Raw genomic sequence first — 21,857 nt, forward strand, 5'->3', positions numbered from 1 at the left:
GGTGCCCAGGTGAGGTGCCCAGGTGAGGTGCCCAGGTGCGCGGTCCCGCCCGGCCATGCTGGTGAGCAGGAGGGTGAAGCGCCTGTTGCAGCTGGTGCCCGGGAAGCGGCGCTTCGGCGTGTACAGGTTCTTGCCCTTCTTCTTCCTCCTCGGGGGAGCCATGGAGTGGTTCATGATAAACGTCCGCATCGGCCAGGAGACCTTCTGTAAGTGGGGGGGGAGGAGCCCACCCCGGCTTCTGCAAGTTAAAGCATTTAATGTGGCGTATTGCCCGTTAAGAAGCCTTTCTAGAAAACTGCTTCAGAAAAACCATCAGCTCCGCTCTGTTAAATGAGAATATTCCCGGTTTTAGGGTAAATCTAGCTGAGGTTCCTGCAGAATAAAACAGCTTGGTATGGTTTCCACAGCTGACAAACTCACTGCAAGCAGAGCTGCTTCTTGCACCCACTTCTGAAAGCTTAGGTTTGTTGTGGTTTTTCAGTTTAATATTTGTGAGGATTCCCTGTACAGTAATAAAGTCATTTTAGAAACTGAAGCACAACATCTGTGCAGCAGCTGTTGGACTTGAGCATTATTTTCCTGCAAAAAAAGTCTGTAAATTGCTATGCCTAAATGATCCTGTACTACAGAAACTGTGCAGTTTACCTTTGTTACTGCTCTGTAATCCCTACAAAGTGACAGTGTGCACAACTGATACCCTCTTATTGTCAGTGGGAGATACAATTTTCTTATAATATATTGGATATTTAGCGGTGGTCTGGGTGAGGGGAAGCAGGGAGAACAACTAGGAAAACTTTGAAGGTGGGTATATTCCTGTGTTTCGTTTAAAACAATCACCAAAAGCTAACATTCTGAAGCCATGCTGGCAAGTCCTCAGGCCTTGGAAGTTTGTGCCTCATTTCTCTTTGGGTTCAGCTTGTTTGGACATTTGTATTTCTAGTTACCCTCATGGGAAAGTAGACAAGAAATTACTGTTATCACACAGGAAGCTTAGTTTTCCTATAAAAATATTGGGACTGATGGGAAGAACTTCAGCCTGGATGGGAGGGAGAACATCAGCTTTTTTTAAGTGGTAATAAAGATTTGCCTTGGCTTAAATTTTCAGCTGCTTGTCAATCAGTCTCTGCAAGAGAAAATTGGATTAAAAAGTTTAAAACGAGGTGACAGGCTTAATACATTTGTCTTGTACTTGGAAAACACTAACAAGAAATATTTTCCTGGCAGATGATGTTTACCGTAGGAAACGATCTGAAAGACAGTATGAGGCAAGGATGGAAAAAAGTGACTTTTAGCTGAAACGTTTCAAGAGGAAGGTCCTGAATGCTTCATCTGTATTGATACCAAAGCAGAATTAACTGCCACGCTGATGGTAGGGGAAGATTTTTGTCTTTGCAAGGTGAACTGTAATCCACAGCTTCATGTAATACTCTCTGATGGTTTTGGCAGTTTTATTGTTCCTCTTTCCACTTCATGTCTTTAATATTTTGTATTTAATAAGCTAAATACTATAGTGAAATTAATGGTGTTTAGGCTTCTGCCACTTATTTAATGTTTGCTTAGTATTTTAAATAAACTGAATAAACAGTCTGGCTGCTGCTTTTCTTTGCTCCATGAGACACCATTTTTATGACAAGACCAATGGGGAAGAAATGCTACATGTTGCATACATAATATCTCAGCACAAGGGAAACATTCATTTTTAGTTTGTTTACTTTGTACTGATAGAAACTGCTCTGGCATCTGATTTGTTTTCTTTCCCATGTGGCATCATTTCAACTATACAAAAAGAGAGGACAGACTGACTGCTCAGTGTTTACTCAGCCCACATGGTTTGGAAAGTCATCCGTGCATCCAGGCTCTGCTGCAACACCCATTGTTGCTGCTCTACTGTGAGCTGAGCTGGGGGCTTGGGGGAAGAAAGTCTGATGCGCTCATGTGGTAACAGGCACAAGTTTGGACACCTGTGCAAGGGCTGCCCCATCAAACCTGAATTCTGTTTGCTGGACTCCTGTCTCCCCAAAGAAATAAAAACAGAGCTAACTGCTCTATCCTGGACAGTTTTGCTCCCTAGCATGGTGACAGGTGTGTGGGAGCATTAGCGTGCCTGGTGCAGCATTATGAGTAGGGATCATATATTAATGCAATTGTTTCATTTCTGATGGTATGTGTATATTCTGAGGGTTCCACAAAGAAGCCAGTTCTTAAAAGCAGCTTAAACACAACTCTGAGGGTGTTCATAAACTTACATGAGTTCCTGTGCCAATTCCTGACAGCTTTTTTCCACAGAAGTGAGTGTTCATCAGCTACAGGCAGTTTTGAAGATGTCAGGGGTGCAGGTACACGACTTGCAAGCAGAGTAATCGCTGCACTTTGTGTCTCCCAAGGACTTGATCTGGAGGACTCGTGATACTTGTGTTTTCAGGAGATAAAAAACTGATGGAAAATTGAAGATGTGACTGCGCTGCTGCAAATTTTGAGTGGACAGCAAATTAGTTACTTGGGGAAAACCTCTATTTCAAAAGTATTAAGATATGGTTCCAAGGTAGAGCCAAGTTCAAACACACATGCACAACCCTCCTTTTGTAGTCACAGATCATTCTACTGAAGTAAATCCTGATTGTAGAAATATATTAAAGAATAATCATTAATAAAAAGCCCAATTTTTAAAGTTGTTGAGCTTCAGCTCCATCTGCCTTTTTAAGCCTTTTGAAGCCAGTGCTTGGTTTCCACAGAACAATTAAGTTTTTCAGTTTTGTTTTGTTTTTAAAGAGCCCTATGGCCTTGTTACTTCTCAGTACTTGGAAGCCTGATTTGAAAACTTCCTGTGCCTTCCCTTAATAGTCCTATAATAGTAGCAGAGAGTTTCACACATATCAGTGACTCAAGGCCCAGTTTTTCAATTCAATTCAATTTTGCAGCACTGTTTCCTATTTGCAGATGAGAGTGCCAGGCATGTCTGGAAGCTATCTTGGGTGTCTCCAGCTACAGAAAATGAGATGGGCTGCAGTTTCTTAGAGGAAGTTTGGTGTCAGGGAATTCTGTGGCCCTGGTCCTTGTGACCAGTGCAGGAATAAAATACCTCTCCTAGTTGGCTTCACTCCATTTCAGACAACACAGACCTGTTACAATAGAAAATTAAGCTTGACATTTAGAAATCTGAACTCTTCTTGATTCCACATGTATGCTAGTGCTGATTCTTCTGAATTCTTCTATTTTGCCAGTCTCTCACTAAGGCAAGAAGTAAGAGGAGCTGCAAGGCCCCAGGCCATTCCAGTACTGAGCACACTTGGGGATTCAGTATCAATTTTAACTTACACCATTCTTCAACAACCGAGGTTCTGATTTGGTTTCTGTTTCATCCCTGCTGACTCCTAGTTCTGTGCTCTTTGCCTTCCCCAGAAATCTCTTTCCCATCTTCTTTTGGGTTCACATTTCCTCGTTTTCTTCCTGTCCTTCAGCTTCCACCCCAAACTGTCTACTGTGGTGATGGGCAGTGACGAGGAAGCAAGAACCCTCCTTTGGCTCAGAGCTCAGGCCAGTACTGGGAACACACTGCTGCTTTGGTTACACGCTACAGGACAGCGATAGGAACACAGCTTTCGTTTTCAGCACTGCTGAGCCCCTGCCAGTTCTGGGGCTGAGCACATCCCCTCCTTCTTCAGGGAGTTCATCTGGTGTCAGCCCAGAACACAGCTCAGCGTCTACCAACAGCAGTCTCGTGTGTTCACGCTGCAGCAGCTGCAGCAGGAGACCCTGAGTATTAGCAAAGCACTTCTGCTGAAAGCTGCCCAAATTGTAGGGAGTCAGGCCAATACAGGTATCAGGCACGGAAATTTTCATCTGGGTGAAGTAGCAGCAGTAACTCATCATCAGCAAACAGTGATCCTGCTCAGCACTACAGCATTAGAGAAGGGAGAATTTCACCACTGATTCAGGATGAGTTTGTGGAAAGAAAAGATCTGTTTGTTGTTTCCCTGTTGTTGCACACCTAAAAATGCTGCCTGCTGAAGGACCTGTGTCAAGCCAGGGAAGTACTACAAGAGTAGAAGGAAAAAATAGTAATCTGTTAAGTATTGGTGAATTCCTTCCTGAAGCAAAACTTTTACTATCTTCAGTAGAGGTGAGCTTTCAGTTTGGACTTCATACACTGATACAGAACTGTACCTGTGCTCTGGTAGTGGCCAGCCCAGGTCCTTCCAAGAAGGTGCAAAAACCTGCAACAGGCACTGGTGGGATGACTGGTCCTGACATTGGTGCTTGGTACAAAGCTTGAAGATTAATTGTAGTCCTCCCAAAAACCACTCTGGAAACTGAATTGGGCATTCCCTGTAGAGACAATTGCACAGATTTCATGAAGGACTTACCATTTTCCACCATTTTTGTCTAAGGCTTTTGTTATGCTTACTGTGACCCAAGCTAAGCCACAGTGGTTACTGCTGCTGCTGTCTAATACCGTGGATTCTTCCCTGCCTCTCTTCATGTCTCCCCTGCTGCCTCCAGTATCAGATGATAATCTGCATGACCAGACTTCTGCTCTGGATTTCTGATCCCTCTTGGCACAGGAAGGATGGACCTTAGAAGACCACCATGTCTCTGAGGCCTGGCAGGGAACCTCTTCATCCAGGATCACTAGATCCTACTGCACTGCAGCAGCTGTTCTGTTCCCTCTTTGTATGATGGTCAAATTAGACTTGCTAGAAAATGCACTAAGCAAAAGGAATATGAGGTTTATTTTATTAATCAGATATTTTCACATATCAATGAATCAGATCTCATTTCTTACTCGATGTTCCAAGTACCCAGCTGTTTTGAAGCATTGCTCCAATTTAGTGCATTTGCAGCCAAGCAAGAGGTGGCCATATACATCTACAGATGATCTTCAATATCTCAGACTCAGCAAACAAGACGGGGAGGATTAGAATCAGCCTCCCCTGTGCAACCACACCATCAAATTTTAGAAAGTCGAAGGTCAAAGTTCTGTAAAGCTGGCAGCCTGCATGCCAGGCAGTGTTTATCCCCCAGGTCCAAGACATGAATGCATGTTAATTAAATAAAATGCTATCTGCTCTGGTTGTTTAAATAGCTCTTTATAGATTGTATATCAGAGGCACCTTGCAAGTTAAGAGGTTGATACCTCTTAATTTTTCTTGCTGTTGGTGGTATTCAATAAAATTTCTATCTTGGTTTCTAATTTGATTTTGTAAAAGATGTTTTTTCCATATTACTGTTCCAATTTCTTTCATTATATAGCTACATCAAAGACAGTCCTGAACCAGGTTAGTTTCCAGTATGAAATTAAGGCTTGCTGTTTATTTTCAAAGGAATTAATGTGGGGGCACCTGGGACTGACTCTTATCGTCTCCACTCAGCTTCTTCCCAACATGTCACGTATTTTTCAGGTTTACTGTTCATGCTCCTTATGGCTCAATTTTCAACCATATTTTTCAGCATCACTCTTCTTATCTCGCACCAGGCACATCATGCAACATACAGGATATTATAAAAAACAAAAGACTCACTACTCATACACAAGCACACACATACCAACGACTTGATAAAATCTGGATCAACTGCCAGAATTACTTGAAATAAAACCCTAACAAAAGTCTTGATGGGACACTCAAACCTGGTTAATCCAAAACACTTTGCAAACTATTTTTATTCAAATTAAAAAGACTCAGGTAAACAAAGTGATGGTACATACATGTTATAAGCCTGGTTAGCAGCTTAACCTTCAGCAGTACAAGATCTAATGAAAAGCCAAGCATCGATTAACCAGGTCCAAAAACATACGCTGAAAAAAAAAAGTCACCAACATCAACATTTTGAATTTTTACACAAACAGTAAATTTTCTCATGGAAGGACTGAGGAAGAGAACAAATAATTATTAGTCATCTCCAACTGGTTTATGAAAATATCGGTCCTAGATTAATCTATTTTCTACCCTCACAGAAGCCAACCATTTCCCATACATACTTTTATTTTAATATGAAAGTTTTTGTTCACGCCAGTACAATAAATGGCAGTGGAAAACAGATGAGGGGCTCAAATACCCACAAAGAGAGAGAAAGACAGAAAGATCTCATCTTTTTTTTTTTTTTTTTTTTTTAAACCAGAGTCAGAAAACTGTTTCTTTTGCTGGTTTTGAATTCTAGACTGTAGCCATTATATCCTAAATTTTCCTGCAATTGACTGAAATGCCTCCAACACACAGAGACATGATTTTGAAATAAATAAACAAAGCTTAAAATAATTGATTAGGGCCAGCCCAGTGGCTTAGTGGTAGTGCTCTGCACTGCCTTGTGGGAAGACCCAGGTTTTGTTTGCAGTTCCAATCTCTTGCTCCTGGGCTGGGAAGAGCAGTGAAAGGAGGGATTCAGCAGCTCAGGCAGGAGAGCCAGTGCTGCAAGTCTGCTCATCACTGACCTTCAGATAAATTAAACATCTGAGTTATACAGGCTCCAAAGGGAGTCCCATCCAGTCCTCAAAAGAAAATAAATATAACAATAACTTAATTAAAATCCATCCCAGGTTCTTTGGTGTAATTTTTGTTAATGCTGAGAAGTAGGAGAATCTGGTGGTGTATTAGTACAATCCATTCCAAATACTCAAAAACTAGGATTTGCTGCCTGATTCGTTTCAAAGTCCCATCTTTGTGGCTAAAAATTCCAAAGCTTATGGTAATTTAAACACATTTTAGGATGATACTGTATATATGGGGGTGGTCTAAGACTATTCAGTTTCTATTTTATTAAATAAACTTTGTAATTTACAAGGGCTGTTAAAGAATTTCTGTATCACAGCTGTGCTACTTGTAGAGTTCAAAATGGTAATTTCCCTATATGCTGCTTAGCTCCATTTTCTTCACATCCATTGCACATCTGACCTAAACTGTCCTTAAGTGCCTATTTCTAAGTACATGATTTTTCTGTGCAATGACCAGGGGATTGCAATAGGAGAGGAATTAACCAGCAAAATTAAATAACAGCTTATACTTGCATATACCACTTCCCTCATCAGTATTAATTACATCAGCAAAAGAGAATCCAAGACATCCCATATCTGAAGAAAAGTACTTAACCTTCTTCCAAATGTACTTGAATAAAAATGTTCTGTACTATTAGACCTAAAAACCCCCACATTTACACATGATGAACATCTCTAGCAGTAAGATGAAAGGGTATAATTAACTCAGTTCTTTTGGACTGAGTTCTAGTGACCGTGTTCCTGCCAACATTTTTTCCAAATTAATATTGTTTTCCCAGTTACTTAATGCAATCCAAAAGTAATAATTATTTTTGTAAGTTAAGTATATGAAAGGATTTACCTTTAAACAAATAGCTTTGCAGTCCAAATGGTTGGTTAGTTATGAGGACAGGTAAGTCTTTACCAGAAGGCAGTCACAATCTTGTAATTTGGCAAGAAGAGTCTACACCTACCTTACTTAGTTAAAAAAAGAAAAAAAAAAAAAGAAAAAAAAAAGGAAAACCAAAGAAAAAACAGTCCAAAATCCACTGAAGACTGCAATGCAAGTACTCTGTTTCCCAATGTACTAGGTATGCTGAACTTACACATACCATACAGCAGTATTTTACTTTTAAGTTCATTTAAGTGTCGAATTTCTCAAATTTTGCATTGCAAAACTTTCATTAAGGTGAAATCAATACACTTAAAGAAAGCAATACAAAAATGTCATACAATGCCCAATAATCAACAGAACATGTGTGAATTTAAAAACATCACATTACTTCACTAAAAAAAACCCACAACTTTCCTTCTCCTGCAACTTACCTTCAAGACCTGACCTAGTTCTGCATGCCCTTCCCACATGCAGACAGAATTGCTTAGGGAGGAAACTTTCCCTTCCTACTGCTCAGTGTTGGGGACATGACAGAACCCCCAAAGCACATCATGGTAGATGAAACATTTCACCTCCTAAGGGCATGCCAGCATGTGTATTGTGTTACTGATTTAGGATCACAATGGCCTTGGCTACACAGTTAACTAACTAGACAGGATTGGACAACATTAGTCCCATCCACACTGGCACTTCCATGATTGCTGTGGCCCACTCAGCTGCCTCGGTAATGACCCAAAATGTCATTTTTTCCCTAACATCAATGCACATCTTACCTTTAGCTTCTTTTGAGAGATCCTTCCCGCTCACATCCAAGCCAGATTTCTGCTGGAAGTGGCTAGCACACACAAGCACCTGTACACACGTTCTTCTAAGATGTAAACTATGACTAATTTCACATTCCATTGTACCAACCTGCAAATACTTTGTGTTTGTGGTTTTTTTCTTATTTTATATAAAAACAATGGCATCAGATTCTCAGCAATAAAGTATAAGAAAGATGAATCCTCGACTACACTTAACCCATTATGAAATTGCCTTTCAAACAAAGGAAACATATGCAAAAAATCCGTGTATTTGATAAAGTCAACTTAATATAACAAAAAAGTGAAATATGCTTATTAAAAGTGTCCTTATATAAAAATGGTCTTGCAATGTACAGTAAAATGCAATACAAATTATTATTGGTTATCTCTCCCCACCCAGTAACTAAAACAGCTATTGTTCCACAAAACTCCTGTTCTGCCAGAATCAGAGGAGAGAAGCAATGATGTGACTAAACATTCTCAATGTTGTAGGCCTGGCGGATGTTGAGGGTGTCTCGCAGCATCAGGTCTCGTAGCCGCCACAGGGCGTCAGCCATGGTGGTGTGAGCCCCTTTGCTCTTCAGCCAGTGGGAGGGGAGTCTACTCTCCTGCTCTTTCGACAGGTGGACATCTCGCCTTCGTGCTGCAAGATCAAAGGGGTCCCATTATCTACTGGGTTTGACGTTCACCATCATTCTTCTAGCAAAAGGGGAATGTAATTCTACAGTGTAACCGAGTATTTAAGCCCGTACAATTGATTCTTAGATTTATACAACACTGATGCAATTAGCCTGCTGAGAACATATATATTTCCAGTCTGTTGATTCGTTTTTAACAACTACTTGCATGTCTACATTTTCTTAAGTAAGCAGCAGATTAATTTAGCATTTTCCATAGAAGCAAAACAATACTAATGTTTACAAAGAAGTGTGTTCTCTGGAAACATCCCGCGCTGTATCAAAAGCCTCACCTGCAAGGGTCTGGTCCCACTTGCTAATGCTATTTGATTCAGCACTAAGGCCCTCGATATATTTCAGGTAGGCTTCAGAATGAAGAAGCCTCTGTGTCTTTGGTGGAGGGGAGACAAACATGGGAGTTGTGGGCTGCTGCATAACTGGCTGGCTTGCTGGGCTCTGGCCAGGGTAGGGAGGGGGCGCCTGCTGTCCTGGCGGGCCGAGGATTCCGATCTGCAACGACAAAGTGGCGGAGAGGTCACATCTGGGGGAACTGCAGGGAAGCTGCTTCACAGCTGTGCACAAGGTCATCCTCATACAATGGAGCTTCAAAACAGGTTATGAGCGAAAGCACAAGGAGGTTTCCCTGGGAGACACCCACTTCAGGCAGGGCTATCTGTTGGAGTCACTGAGATGCACAGAGAGGGAGTGCAAACAAACCACATTCATATTTAACAGACAACTCTGCTCATAAATCTAGCTATGTAAACATATTACCATTACCATTTCTCCTTTCACACCCTTTTGCCTCCTTTTTATTTCATAATTTCTCTAATTTGATCATTAACTGTGACCTGTGAAGCACAGGGTTAGTCTCTAAAACATCTAATCCAAACTGGCCCTGATCCTTGGATGACTGGGATACTTTCACTAAATAAATGCTAATTGCTATTGGTCAAAAATCACAGGCACACAGCAAAAAAATCCCAGTCACACAGAATTCCTACCACTGTGATTTAGTAGCCGTACTGAGAACTCTTAGCACAGATACCATGAGGTCTGGAATAACTTAATGTCATGACATACAGTTTACTACTTCCTTACTCAACTTCTGGTTTTCTTTACACCCTCTAGCCAAAAGCAAATTTATTTTTATGATGCTTTTTATGATCTTAGTAAAAAAAAAAAATTGGAAACGTGCTGAACACTTCATCTGCACTAATCACTGAGAAGATTGGAACACTTCATCTGCACTAATCACTGAGAAGAAAAATTTGATCATCACTGTTATCCAAACTCACAAACTCTAAGCTGCCAAGAAAATCTGCTTCATCCATTTGTGAAATACAGGAGCAAACAGCCAACAAGGGCTGAGAAAGTGGACAACACCCTCTGTGCATCACCAAACCATGCAAAACCTAAATTATCACCAGTCCAGCAGTGTGTTGAAATGACTCAGTTTAGGAGAAGGAAAGCAAAACAGTCTTACTTATACTGCAAAGTTATTCCACTCAGCAGATCCTAATTAGTCTAATAATTCAACCAAGATATACAGACATATACTCCGAGTGTAAAATATTAACTGGTTCTAAATACATCAGTGTACATTTGTTTTATGTTCTCCCTGAGAAAGGCCACGTATACTCCTACATGTCTTAACTAAGATGCTGTTTAAATGCTAATTCAGAGCCTTACAGCCTCATAAATAATGCAAAAATGACTCACCTGCTGTCCAAAAGGACTTGCTCCGGGTGCTGGAGTGCCTACCATGGGGGACACATTTTGGCCTATAACACCTATATTCCAAAATATAAAATAATTAGTCTTATTTCAGAGCAGTGACAAAAACCTCTTTCATCTTCTGTAGTAACAATTATTACTTTGGTATCTTTGCTCACAGTTATTTAAGTGATTTAATATATTCAAATATCCCCCTCTCCCCCCCCAAAAAAATCCAAACACTTTAGAAGTTTCTGAATGAAAAAAAAAAGCCAACATGACAACTACCAACAATTGATATGTGTCCTGTTGAATTAATTTACTTAAAGAAATACAAAGTGAGTATTTTGGCTGTCAGGTTTTTTTTCATGTTGCTTAGTGACTGCCTGACTATATATTTTCATTTATAATATACCTTTGGCTTGCCAGGATCTTCCTGGAATCCTTTAAGAAAGGAAATGCTGATTTGTCTCAGCTGCATCGAGTATGTGTTCAGCTTTATAAAATAAATTCTTAGCAGGAGCAAATAAAAGCCATTGCACAAATTCTGTTAAAATATCACTAATACCAAACACAACTTGCAGGTTAAGCTTAAGTTGTTTTATATATGAGACCAATGAACACTTGAAATATATTAAAAATCCCAACCAAACAAAACTGTTATCTTTTCTCAATCGTATTAAGAGGCTTTTCCCTATTGCACAGAATGCAGCAGGTAACACCCATGTCAGTCTTACGTACAAAAAATTTACAAAACTAAATGAGAATCATGCAGTTCCTGTATTTTACATACAGATGCTTTGATCTGAAAAAATGAAGGGTATGTGTGCTGCTGCTGGTTTTTTTTCTGTTTATGCCACTTCTTATTTTGAATGATGGGAAAAGCTGCAAACTAACTATGCCCTTCTTGAGGGTTTCATTTGCATGCTGATCAGTGATAAAAGATGTGCAACTGCATTTTACACACTAAAGGGTATTTTGAATGTGTGTTCCATTTGATGACAGCCCTTGTTTTAAATGCATCTGTACTAACAGCAAGCCAGGAGTTGGGAAAAATATTGATAATACAAGTTGTGGAATATGGCACAGGGTTGGTTTGGTGTTTTTTTTTGTACAAAGCAGAGAGGCCTGCAGGAGGGCATGCTTCCAGCATCAGAGAATGGTTTCACCCTCAGCCCACCCAGCCCAATTTAGCACCACTTCACATTTGTTCCTCCATTCCCAGCCATTGTTTTTACCCTAATTCATATCCTCTCAGTTTTTAACACCACACACAAAGCCCACTTCTCCAGTGGGAAAAACTCTTCAAAGAAATGCATTGTCCTGGATTCACCTCCCAAACATCTGTGTGTTGCTGATGTGTGCTAAATCTCACTGCCTAGTGAGCTGGGGACAGCCTGACAGACAGAACAGCTGTTTTCCTGCTCCCTCTGTGTGACATTAGGGTGAATCTCACACACCAGCAAGGCTGCAAGCTGCATACCTAATACTGATGGATTCTTTAAAAAACAAGCAAAAAAAACCAACAACCCAAACAAGCAATTTACATAAAGCCTTTACAGAGCTTCTGATAAACATAGTTGCAAAGTGGGGTAGGGGGAAGCAAATGAGACCACTTTTGTCCACAGCTTGTTTAACTGCTGAACATATGGGATGCACATCTTTTACAAAGACACATAAGTTATCAGAGGTAAACACTGAATGAATCAGCAAAAAACAGGATGAGAAGATGAACATTTTTTCCCACAACAGGGACACATGGAAGGCATTAAGACTGGAAAAATATTTGCAAGTCATTGTCTCACTTTTCATCAAAAGTGTGGCAAAAAAAAATAGTAAATGTGTAGTAGATCAAAAATAAAATTTGCCTACAATAGTATATTGAGTTCATCTTATCCCCAAATGTTTCCAGCTACTGTTCTATCAACAAAGTTTGATCTGAACACTGTTTTATAATAACCCATCAGTGTCCCAGTGGCCAAGGGGTCTTACATGACCAGGTTCATTGAGGTCTGACTACTGACAAACATCATCATACTAAAAAGAGCTGAGTAAGGAAGCAGAGCAATCCTTTTCACTTATAGGCCCACTTTAAATGAGAAAAGGGGAGTGGAAGGATGCTGTTGAAATTACTTAAGGATATGAACAGGCTGGATTTCAGCTTTTCAGACCTCTGATAAACTCAAGCACAATTGTCAGGTGTTTTGGCTGGATCAAAACTGCTGCTGGAGCATGTTTATCCAGTAACCTTTCCCTGCTGGTTTACTGGATGTGCTTCTGCCAACGTTTTGCATACACCTCACATATTCAGCAGTGCATTGTGTGTGCTGCAGCTAAACCATCCTGCAACACTCAGAAACAAAAGCTATGACCAAAACAAGCTGAAAATAATTCCTGTAACAACTGGTTAAACGACAAGTACATGAAAATGAAATAAGGAGTGAATGAGGATGACATTCTTACCGGGTGGTGGGATGCCTGGGATGCCTGGCATACCTGGCGGAAGTTGGTGGGGTGGGGGCACCCCTGGGTGAAGTGGCTGCATGCTGCCCATGCTAACAATGCCATCAACTGGGCCCTGCAAAGGTGGCAGCACCGGTGGATAGCCACTTATCATGCCTTGAAGGACACAACAAATTTCAAACATGCATCAATAACATGCAATATGATCTACACAGTAAGACATGCACTATCCACAAAAAAAAAAAAGGGAAAAAAAGAGCACCTTTAGTACAGCAAGACGCTACTACAATTAGTATCTTGCAAAAATGAACAAAAACGAAAAATAAAGTTATAAATATGAAACACTACACTTTTGATGAATTAGTACTTAGTGTATTTGTATGTTTCTCATGGGGCAATAAATGCTGGGTATTCAGACACGTTAACATAAAGAATACGTTCAGCCATAATTACATGTTACTAACGCAAGCAATTTTAATTCAGCTTAAAGCTCTGCCATCTGCATCCAGACTACAGACACAACACTAGCTACACCAGCTCCATGTAGAGCCCTGCTGTGTGGGCTAGATCAAAGACCAAACTCAACTGGAACACAAATAAAAACCTATACATTTTTCTGCATTGCATATGCAATATCAACAGACAAAAGCCCTACAACATACTTAAAACTAGCAGCAGTGACAGGGGTGATTTTTGTTAAACCATCTCCAGTATAAATTAAGGAAGCAACTCAAATTTTAAACCTGTCAGCAATGTGCTGAGCTGCAGTGACTTACAACTCATGGCATTAGGCTGAAGTAAAAGAATTTACAAAGAGTTCCTGAAGTTCCTCACAGACTCTCACTAACACTGTTTTCAAGGTTTCTTAATAGGATAATCAATAGTACAAAGAGGACGGGTTTGTGTTGCTGCTTATAGCTTCAATTTTCTGAGTGTAAGGAAAGACAACTTAGAGCTTATTCTGCTATTGACCCAGGCTTGTTGCTCTCCATGAGGTGAATCTATACAATACAACCACATTTTTGTTTATTAGGTGCTAGAATGTAACTTGCTTGTCCCTCAATTGTCTCCTGGGCTTTTTAATTTAAATGGATTCGCTGTCAGGTAACAAAGGAAAAGTGTTAGAAAGACAATGAAAAGATAACAGAGGACAGAGCAAGTCTAGAGAGATGAGGTATGTTTAGAAATGTGTAATTGCTGGGCTTTCTACAGTATGTTTCAAGAAACCACCTACTGAAACTTTGCCACTCTCCCAGGAACTCAGAAAAGAAACTTTCAGAACAGGGACTTCTGGAATAAGACCAGCCAAAAATAAAGCCATCATGAGCTCAGGATTGAAACAGATGGGGCAGCTTCAAAATACAAGCTAATTTGTCAGTTCCTAAGGAAGAGCAATAAAGGTGAGAAACCTGAAATTCCAAAAGCTTTACATGGAACAAACACCAAGAAAATAAAGAACTTATTTCCCTCAAATATTAATTTTCCACAGGACACCTAGATTGACGCTTATTTAATAGGTCTTAGGCACCTATTTCAAGTATCTGGAAGCTCATCTGTCCCTCTTTATTAACAGTGAAATTCATATTTCTATTGGAAAAGGTAAAAGAAGAAATACAACAGAAGCATCCCTAGAATAAAGGGCTTTCACTGTAGCTACTGCCTGGTAATTCCAGCACACCTTGAGCTTCAATCACATCTTCAATGCATTTTCATACACTTCTGAAGCTTTAAAAGAAAATAAACCAAAAACCTCCAATGAAACAAACCCATATTTATCAATCACAAAAGCTGATTTATACAGTTCCAAATAAAATACTCACTCAACAGCTGGCAGGATTAATAAAGTTGTAAACAAATCTCCACGACAAAACAGTTCTTGTAGCTTGTCACAAGGTTGTAAGAGCAGCCACTTTCATACCCCTCCTACAACTTACCACTTTGATTTTAAACTAATAAACATGGGGAAACTATTTCCATCTCCCACAGCTGTGACTGTTACGGTCTTTCAAATCATCTGCTCTCCCTTCTTCTACTATCACAATGTAAGATTAAATAAACTTTTGCAATGCCTAAATTTACAAGCTAGTAGAACGTTGTGCACTAAGAGAAATGCATCTCAGAAGGTACCCAGAGTTCTTGGACCTGTAGGTCATAAAGAAGTTCTATGAAATTCCATGATGGAGAAGTTCGCTGAACTAGAGAAAAGCAAACAAACTATGGAGGAGGATGTGAGAGGTCTCAACAGAAAAAGATACTTCTAAGTAAGACTTGTGGAAACTAAAAGATGAAATACTGTGGTTTTAAAATGGTCCACAAAAATAGAAAGAGTTTAAAAGGATCCACTTGATCATCCACTTTAAGGAAATATTTCACAATGCCAAAGTGAAGAGACTTGAATGTCTAAACACTGAGCAAGATGATGGTCTTAAATACTGGTTTGCTTTTGAGAAGGCTGCTGCAATAAGTAAGCCAGCACATGTAGTTTGCAGAATGCACATTTCCAGAAGGTTTAAGAAAGTGTCAGTAATAGGTATTACTGCCCATCAACACCTACCTCCAGAAAACTGGAAAAGTGACTCAATGCCAAAATAACCAAGAACCAAACCAAGAAAACACAACCACAAGAGGATGATGTTTCTACATATGCTAGATTGAAGTAGTTGACTCACAAAAAAGATCAGCACTGGAGAAATTTTTTTTCTTAATATATGCAAAGATATGTGCAAACACACAAAGACACACCAACTGCAAAAAGTTCAGAGGAAAATTATAAAGGATAAAGTGAAAAAAACAAGAAACTGTGATGAAAAATGCTTCAGGCTGTCAGCTCTAAATATGGCCACAGCCTGTGAGACAGGAAAGAAATAGAGAAATGACCAAAAGTAATAATGGAGTAACTGGAATACCTTATGGGAAAACGAAAAAAATCCCCAAAACTCAAAAGAAAAAACATCAAAATACTCATTTTTACCTACTCAGCACTACTTAGACCCTGACTGAAGCAATCTAATTATTTTTATTAGAAATGGGGGAAGAAAACCAAGCAGGTCTTATGCAATTCAGTTTCTCACCACTGCATGGCTGATTCCCATACAAGAATCTCCAGTGGGCTATACTGTCTTCAGATCTGCTATTGAAAATACTTACTCTGACTACACTCCCTATGAACTCAAGTCAGATTATAACCGGTCATGAGCACAACACTCAGCAACAGGGACCTTGTGGAAGATCTCTCCAAGCTCACTTCTATTCTGAAAAACACCAGGATTTTGTATATGTTTCTGCAACGGCTCTAGATCTTCGTCTGCTCTGTTTGTCAGTGTCTAACCAGCAATCCTGTAAAGCTTTTGCTTGGGACTAAAATCTGGTTTGGATTCCGTTTGCCTCTCACCTTCCTAACAAGAATAAATAAATAAACAATCTGCCTCCTGCTTCACCACTTCCACTGATGCTGCATGCACTACAAGAGTGTATTTAGCTCACTCCCCTCCTGCCACAGCAGGCAAAGCAGAGTGAATAAACATGACTGCACACAAACAGAACAGAAATACTGCACAAGGAAAACCCTTTTTTCCTGCCTTTCCAACGGGCTACTCACTAGTGCTGCAAGTAACGTGGGACTATCAGGCCACTGCTGTGGTTATGTACACTCATTACGACCAAAGACTGAAGAAGCTGAACTTTTAGCTTTTTCTTCTGTAAGAACAAAGTGACCCAAGAGAGTGTTCAGAGTTATGAAGGGGGTTGATATAGTGGATGAGGAAAAAATGGTCATAGCTCCTACGTTTTACCTGCAACGGGTGTCAACTGCTGATTGAGCATTCCCATTGGTGTTGGTGGCGGCACCACCCCCATAAGAGCCCCGACAGGAGTGCCTGCCCGGGGGGAGGAATTCTGCTGCTGTGCTGCTCGCTCTCTCTCCTGCTGCTCAGCAACTTTAGCTGCCCGCTCTGTAAAAGTATTTTAGATTTTCAGTTCTGTTTTGTAACCCAGAATTTCAAAATATTATCTGTTCATTAAAAAGGACTAGTCAAACACTGGCATAGTTTAGTCAAATATAAAGTAGAACAGATGAATCTTTTTATACAGCATATGATTTGATTTCATGTGGCTGCAGCTAAGACTTTTAGAGAACCTTTAATGAAAAATATTCCACAAAGTGTTATCTTTTTCTTTTTAAAAAAATATTAAAATAAATAATAAAATAAAAATTTAAAAAGTCAAAGAACAAATTTGATAATAACACCAGTGTTACCAACATGAAGCAGCAGTCCAGCACTAGGCACAGTCCACGCTAGGAAAACGTGGCAAAACATTCCCTCTTTTGACACCACTGGCTCAGCTGAACCAGTTACGGCCAAGGCCAGCAGCTCTCATGTATATTTGCTACCAGCTGCTGCTGGAATTGTTAAGCACTATGCCCTAAAGTAAGATAAAAGCAGCAGACAGCAGTGCCAGCCAGTGGCCCATTCGTTCTTGGGCTCCCCATATATTCTACTGCTGATGCAGCTGAAAAGTGGTAGCAAAGTCGGGAAGCATTTGCAAAGTTTCCCTAGTGTAGATAGGTCCTTAGTGTTTGGAACATAACAAGCAGCAGTTTGATGAATTAAAAATATTGTTTTCTGCCTCCTTCTGTTGTTTTCCCCATTCTTATCCCCTTTGAGCTATTATTTCTTTCTTTTTAATTTTTTTTTTGGCTGAAGATGTCTAACTCACATTGTGCTGCTCACTGGAGGTCATGTGTGTCCTTTGTACGATGAATCTGGTCATTATCTCAATCAAGTTTCTCACTGTGACTGCAAGAACAAAAGGTCTACTGCAGGGGAATCTGACCAGAGGACAATTTGATATTAAGGGAGGGGCAAAAGGTCATGGGAAGAAGAAAGAAAAACAAAACCAAAACAACAACCCAAGCAAACAGAGGAGATAAACTGAACGCACACTCAAGGTGCTTTGGGGACATGCAAGTTGCTGATTTGTTTACTCTGAACGTTGTTATCTGACTGACACAATGAGGAACAACAAAGAATAAATGAATGCAGCATACACCTCCAGCAAATTTTAATAACACTGAATGCAGGGTTAGAAGGTCTCTTGCAGTTGGTGAAAGATGAAAACTGCCACCAAAACAGCAATCACAAGAAGAAGTTCATCAAGGAGATTAAGTTATGCATCCTGCCAACATTACTGATTTTCTCTAGTGTACGACTTCAAACGTCTATCATGCATTTGCCTCCTGTAGAACCTTGTTTGTGCAGCTTCTAGCACTACTTCAATACACTGAAAGACCAGTTTCATTTCCAAAGGCATGTCCCTCCTTCTTTTCACTTCTCTCATTTCGGGAAGCGATGACGACGCACAGAAACTCCTGAATTTCCTACAGGCAACTCATATGTGATTAAGAACAAAATACAGAAGACATTTAAAGGTAGATCCTGAAGTAGAAAAATGAGATAATTCTCTTCAGAGCAGAGCAAGTGTCTGGGGAAAAGATGGTTCCGACTCCCACCTACTTTTGGCCAACTAAAAGAAAATGGTCAGATAAAAGCAAAAGTTCTGAAGATGCTGTGATGATCGAGAAATTACGGTAAAGTGTTCAGTTTTATCAGACTTCAGAGTGCTAAGCACTGAAGAAGGACCTTTGAAAAAGGACAGTACTTGAGGTTCTACCTAGTCTCTATCCATGACTGCCATAGAACTAACAGCTGAAAGTGCTGCCAAGGGGAACTGTAGCAGTTGTCTAGAAGTTCAGCCTTGAGCATTCACCCTAATGCACCTTCAACACTAAATCCAAATTGTTTAGGCCAGGACTTGAGATCATTCAGACATTTCCAATACATCTCAAGAGACATTCTGCTTTGAACAGAGCTTTACCTTAAAAGAGGCCTTCATGTCAGTCCCATGCATTATTCTATTATATTTTGAGGGGTTTCCACAGTGCTGTTTGCCATGCAGTCATTTCCAATGCAGCCTGTTCCTTGGTCAACTATTGCTATAAAAACAACTATTATCCTGCACATATACCAAATGACATTTTCAGTGGGTCAAAATGGATCTCAAATGCAAACTAATTTTCACCAGAACATGGAAAGGCACTTTTTCACTGAAATGAACCATGCCTGTTCCCTGTTCCCTGGTGCATGTCCGCACTAGGGAGCATGTGAATTTTGACTTGTCACAGTGGAAGGAGAGGAGTTTCTCTTTCACACATGGTAAGCAAACACAATTTGGACGCTTCATAACCCCATCCCAATCCTTCAAAACCAAACAGAAGTAGGTTTTGCTCTGCGCAGACACCACGCCAGAGAAACTGCAGGCCAAAACTCAAAAGCTTTGGAAAATGTAGAGAAAGAGGATTAAAATGGAAGCATGTAGGCAATCATTAACACAGTGGCCAGACACTGTTGCTACCATTACATTACAGCTATGCCTTCCTGCAGAAGTGCAAGACATCAAGCTGCACTAAGCTAGGAAGTGATGACATGCCAACCAACCTACTGCTTAAGAGTTAGGCTGTAAGGAGGGATCTGTCAATAAAAAGATACCACGTGCAACTAGAAGGGTGTAAAAGGAGACTACCAGAGGAAAAAAGGAAGGCCATAGTACTTTCACAAAGAAAAAGCATTACCATTTCCCTTCACAGCATTTGCAAATAGTCAAGTGGTGTAACATTATTCTCCAGGGTTGCAAAGAGGTACAACTGTAAATTCAGAAAGGACTGAGGCAGCTGAGGGTGGAAAGTCACAGCATGCAGGCTTCTGGTTTGAAGATCAAAGCTGCCTTTAAGTTATAAGCATGCAGAAAACCTACCAAATCTCATTTTAAAAAAAACTAGTTATAACTTTATTGGGCAGTAACTTTCTTGGGTATTGAAACTTTTCACGTAGCATTTCCAAGAAATCTAAAGTATTGTTTTCTTCCAATAAAATTGCAATGGTTGCTTAAATACAAATGGGTTTTATATGGGAAGTGTTGACACATTATTAACTGGATGTAATTGTGGATGTTAAGCCAACATATTGGCTTGGGTAAGGGCCTGCTGTTAAAGATCAATTGTATTATATTTTAATAAAATAAAGTTGAAACACAATGACCAATACCAGTAGGAAATAAAGAAAGACAGAAAGAAAGAAAGAAAGGTCTGAAGTATCTCATGCCTATGAAATATTAATAGGCTTACTTCAGGATATTAGATCTCTCGAAGTAATCAGTTACAACAGTGGATTAATACTGAGACTGAACAATAGGTCATATTTACAGTATCACAGCAGATTCTGCATTCTCAATTGTATTCCACCAAAGCTTTTTAGGACTCTAGTTTACTCTTAATCAAGTAACTTTATCCCACTCCACTGTAAGTCTTCTTACCTGCTGCTACAGCTCTGGAGAGCTTCTTGTCCAAATTTCCCCCCAGTCCTCCTTTAAGGAAACTGTCACAAACCATTTTTCAAGCCCAGGGTCTTCATGCTCCCTTACTTCTAATGTGTCCCCATTTTCTTGGTCTTTGTTCATTTGGTTAATTGTGGCAAAGATGTTTAAATTACCAGTTTTGCACTACCTAACTTAAACATGCTCTTTGCTCCTCTTCAGTCATCTCTCAATATGAACTTCTCTTTAGGGTACATCCAGAATACACACATAAATATCTTCTTTTATAAAACCTGTCATCTGAGTAACAGTAATGAAAGCATTGAGAAAGAAAAAAAGCAGAAAGGACTTTAGCATGTTAGTTTTTATTTACCTTCATATTCAGCTTTCTTTGTTGCTTCCAAGTTTCTCCATTCAGTTCCTACAAGCCTGCTGAGCTCTCCAAAGGAGTAGTCTGGGTGCTGAGCTTTAATCACAGCTCTCATCTCACTGCTAAATAAGATGTACCCACTCATGTTGATCTTCCTTTTTGATCCCTCCTTCTTGGTGCTGCCCTTAACAGACTTGGGAGTGGACTGTGAGAAAAAGCAGTTATGACCACAAGTGTACAAAAGAGAAGCTTCTTGACGTACAACATTCAAAGCTGTAAGAAACAGTATTTTAAAATATTCCTGCACTTCTCTTGAACATACTTGCACAAGGACCATCCAACCTTACAGCCCTTAAAGAGAGACTCTATCTCCTACTGATGCATGACAAGAGCATACACACACACTTAGGAAATTTACACAGGGAAAAAAAAAACAACCTGCAATGTTCTGATGCTTTTTAACCCTTCCAGACATATTGCCACCTTTATAACAGAGGCTTCAAAAAACTCTCAGTAAGACAACACTGAATGCATATTATTAGCTGAAATCATTCCAAACTGAATGAGAGGACTAAGAAAGGCTGAGCAGCAAATAAGTGTCTATTTGAAAGGCCAGAAGAGAATAAAAGTAATTGTGTAAGAGATTTCATCCATTATCCTGTTCAGAAATATTGCCAATACAAGTTGAATGTAACATTTTATTTGTCATTGCACATATTAGGGAAATGCTTCCCCACTTATTCCTGGGCCTTTGCAACCTCTGCTCTCCTGGGCTCCAACTTTCAACTCTTGTCATCCCTAAGTGCTCTCTATTTTGCCTGCCAGACTTTTCTTTCTCTCTAGTGTTGACCTCCCATTACATAAGTAGCCATTTCTCCCTGCAAAAGCCAAAGTCCAGCAGCACAACAGGGTCGCATCGTGTTCTACATGTTGATTGGTAACAAAAATTCTGCTCCTTTGTTTTTTCCACCATGGATGCTCCTGATGAGAGCTCCTTGATGTTTCCAGCCATCAAAAATCTAATCTATTCTGACAACTACTGAGATACCACACCAGGAACCCCCTTTTTGAAGGCTCCTCTCACTTCTATTTGTCACAG

The 21,857-nt window shown here is 40.0% G+C and overlaps 2 protein-coding genes across 3 annotated transcripts in view; one reads left to right on the forward strand and one right to left on the reverse strand.

Moving 5' to 3' along the window:
• Positions 1-55: 55 nt before the first annotated feature.
• SMIM4 (small integral membrane protein 4) lies at positions 56-1,292 on the forward strand. The gene is made up of 2 exons (XM_009995810.1): positions 56-206; positions 1,225-1,292. Exons 1-2 carry the CDS (start codon positions 56-58, stop codon positions 1,290-1,292), a joined length of 219 nt encoding a protein of 72 aa, XP_009994112.1.
• Positions 1,293-8,308: 7,016 nt separating this feature from the next.
• Positions 8,309-21,857, reverse strand: part of PBRM1 (polybromo 1) — a 51,674-nt gene continuing 38,125 nt past the window's right edge. Inside the window, exons 24-28 of one of the 2 annotated variants that reach the window (XM_009995811.1) lie at positions 20,762-20,963; positions 13,021-13,176; positions 10,564-10,634; positions 9,135-9,351; positions 8,309-8,807 (exon numbers count right to left, since the gene is read on the reverse strand). In XM_009995811.1, the coding sequence (XP_009994113.1) occupies positions 8,635-8,807; positions 9,135-9,351; positions 10,564-10,634; positions 13,021-13,176; positions 20,762-20,963 (819 nt within the window). In that variant the 3' untranslated portion in view covers positions 8,309-8,634. Of the gene's footprint in view, positions 8,808-9,134; positions 9,352-10,563; positions 10,635-13,020; positions 13,177-20,761; positions 20,966-21,857 lie in introns of both variants that reach the window. The other variant, XM_009995812.1, reaches the window with a different exon arrangement.

This window comes from Chaetura pelagica, unplaced genomic scaffold (genome assembly GCF_000747805.2).
Source record: "Chaetura pelagica isolate M959 unplaced genomic scaffold, ChaPel_1.0 scaffold114, whole genome shotgun sequence".
Classification (NCBI taxonomy): domain Eukaryota; kingdom Metazoa; phylum Chordata; class Aves; order Apodiformes; family Apodidae; genus Chaetura; species Chaetura pelagica.

Bases quoted from the DNA above. Each gene is read 5' to 3' on its own strand.
- SMIM4 (XM_009995810.1), top strand. From the start codon at position 56: ATGCTGGTGAGCAGGAGGGTGAAGCGCCTGTTGCAGCTGGTGCCCGGG. The intron at 207-1,224 runs GTAAGTGGGGGG...TTTTCCTGGCAG, and splicing joins CATCGGCCAGGAGACCTTCT to ATGATGTTTACCGTAGGAAA.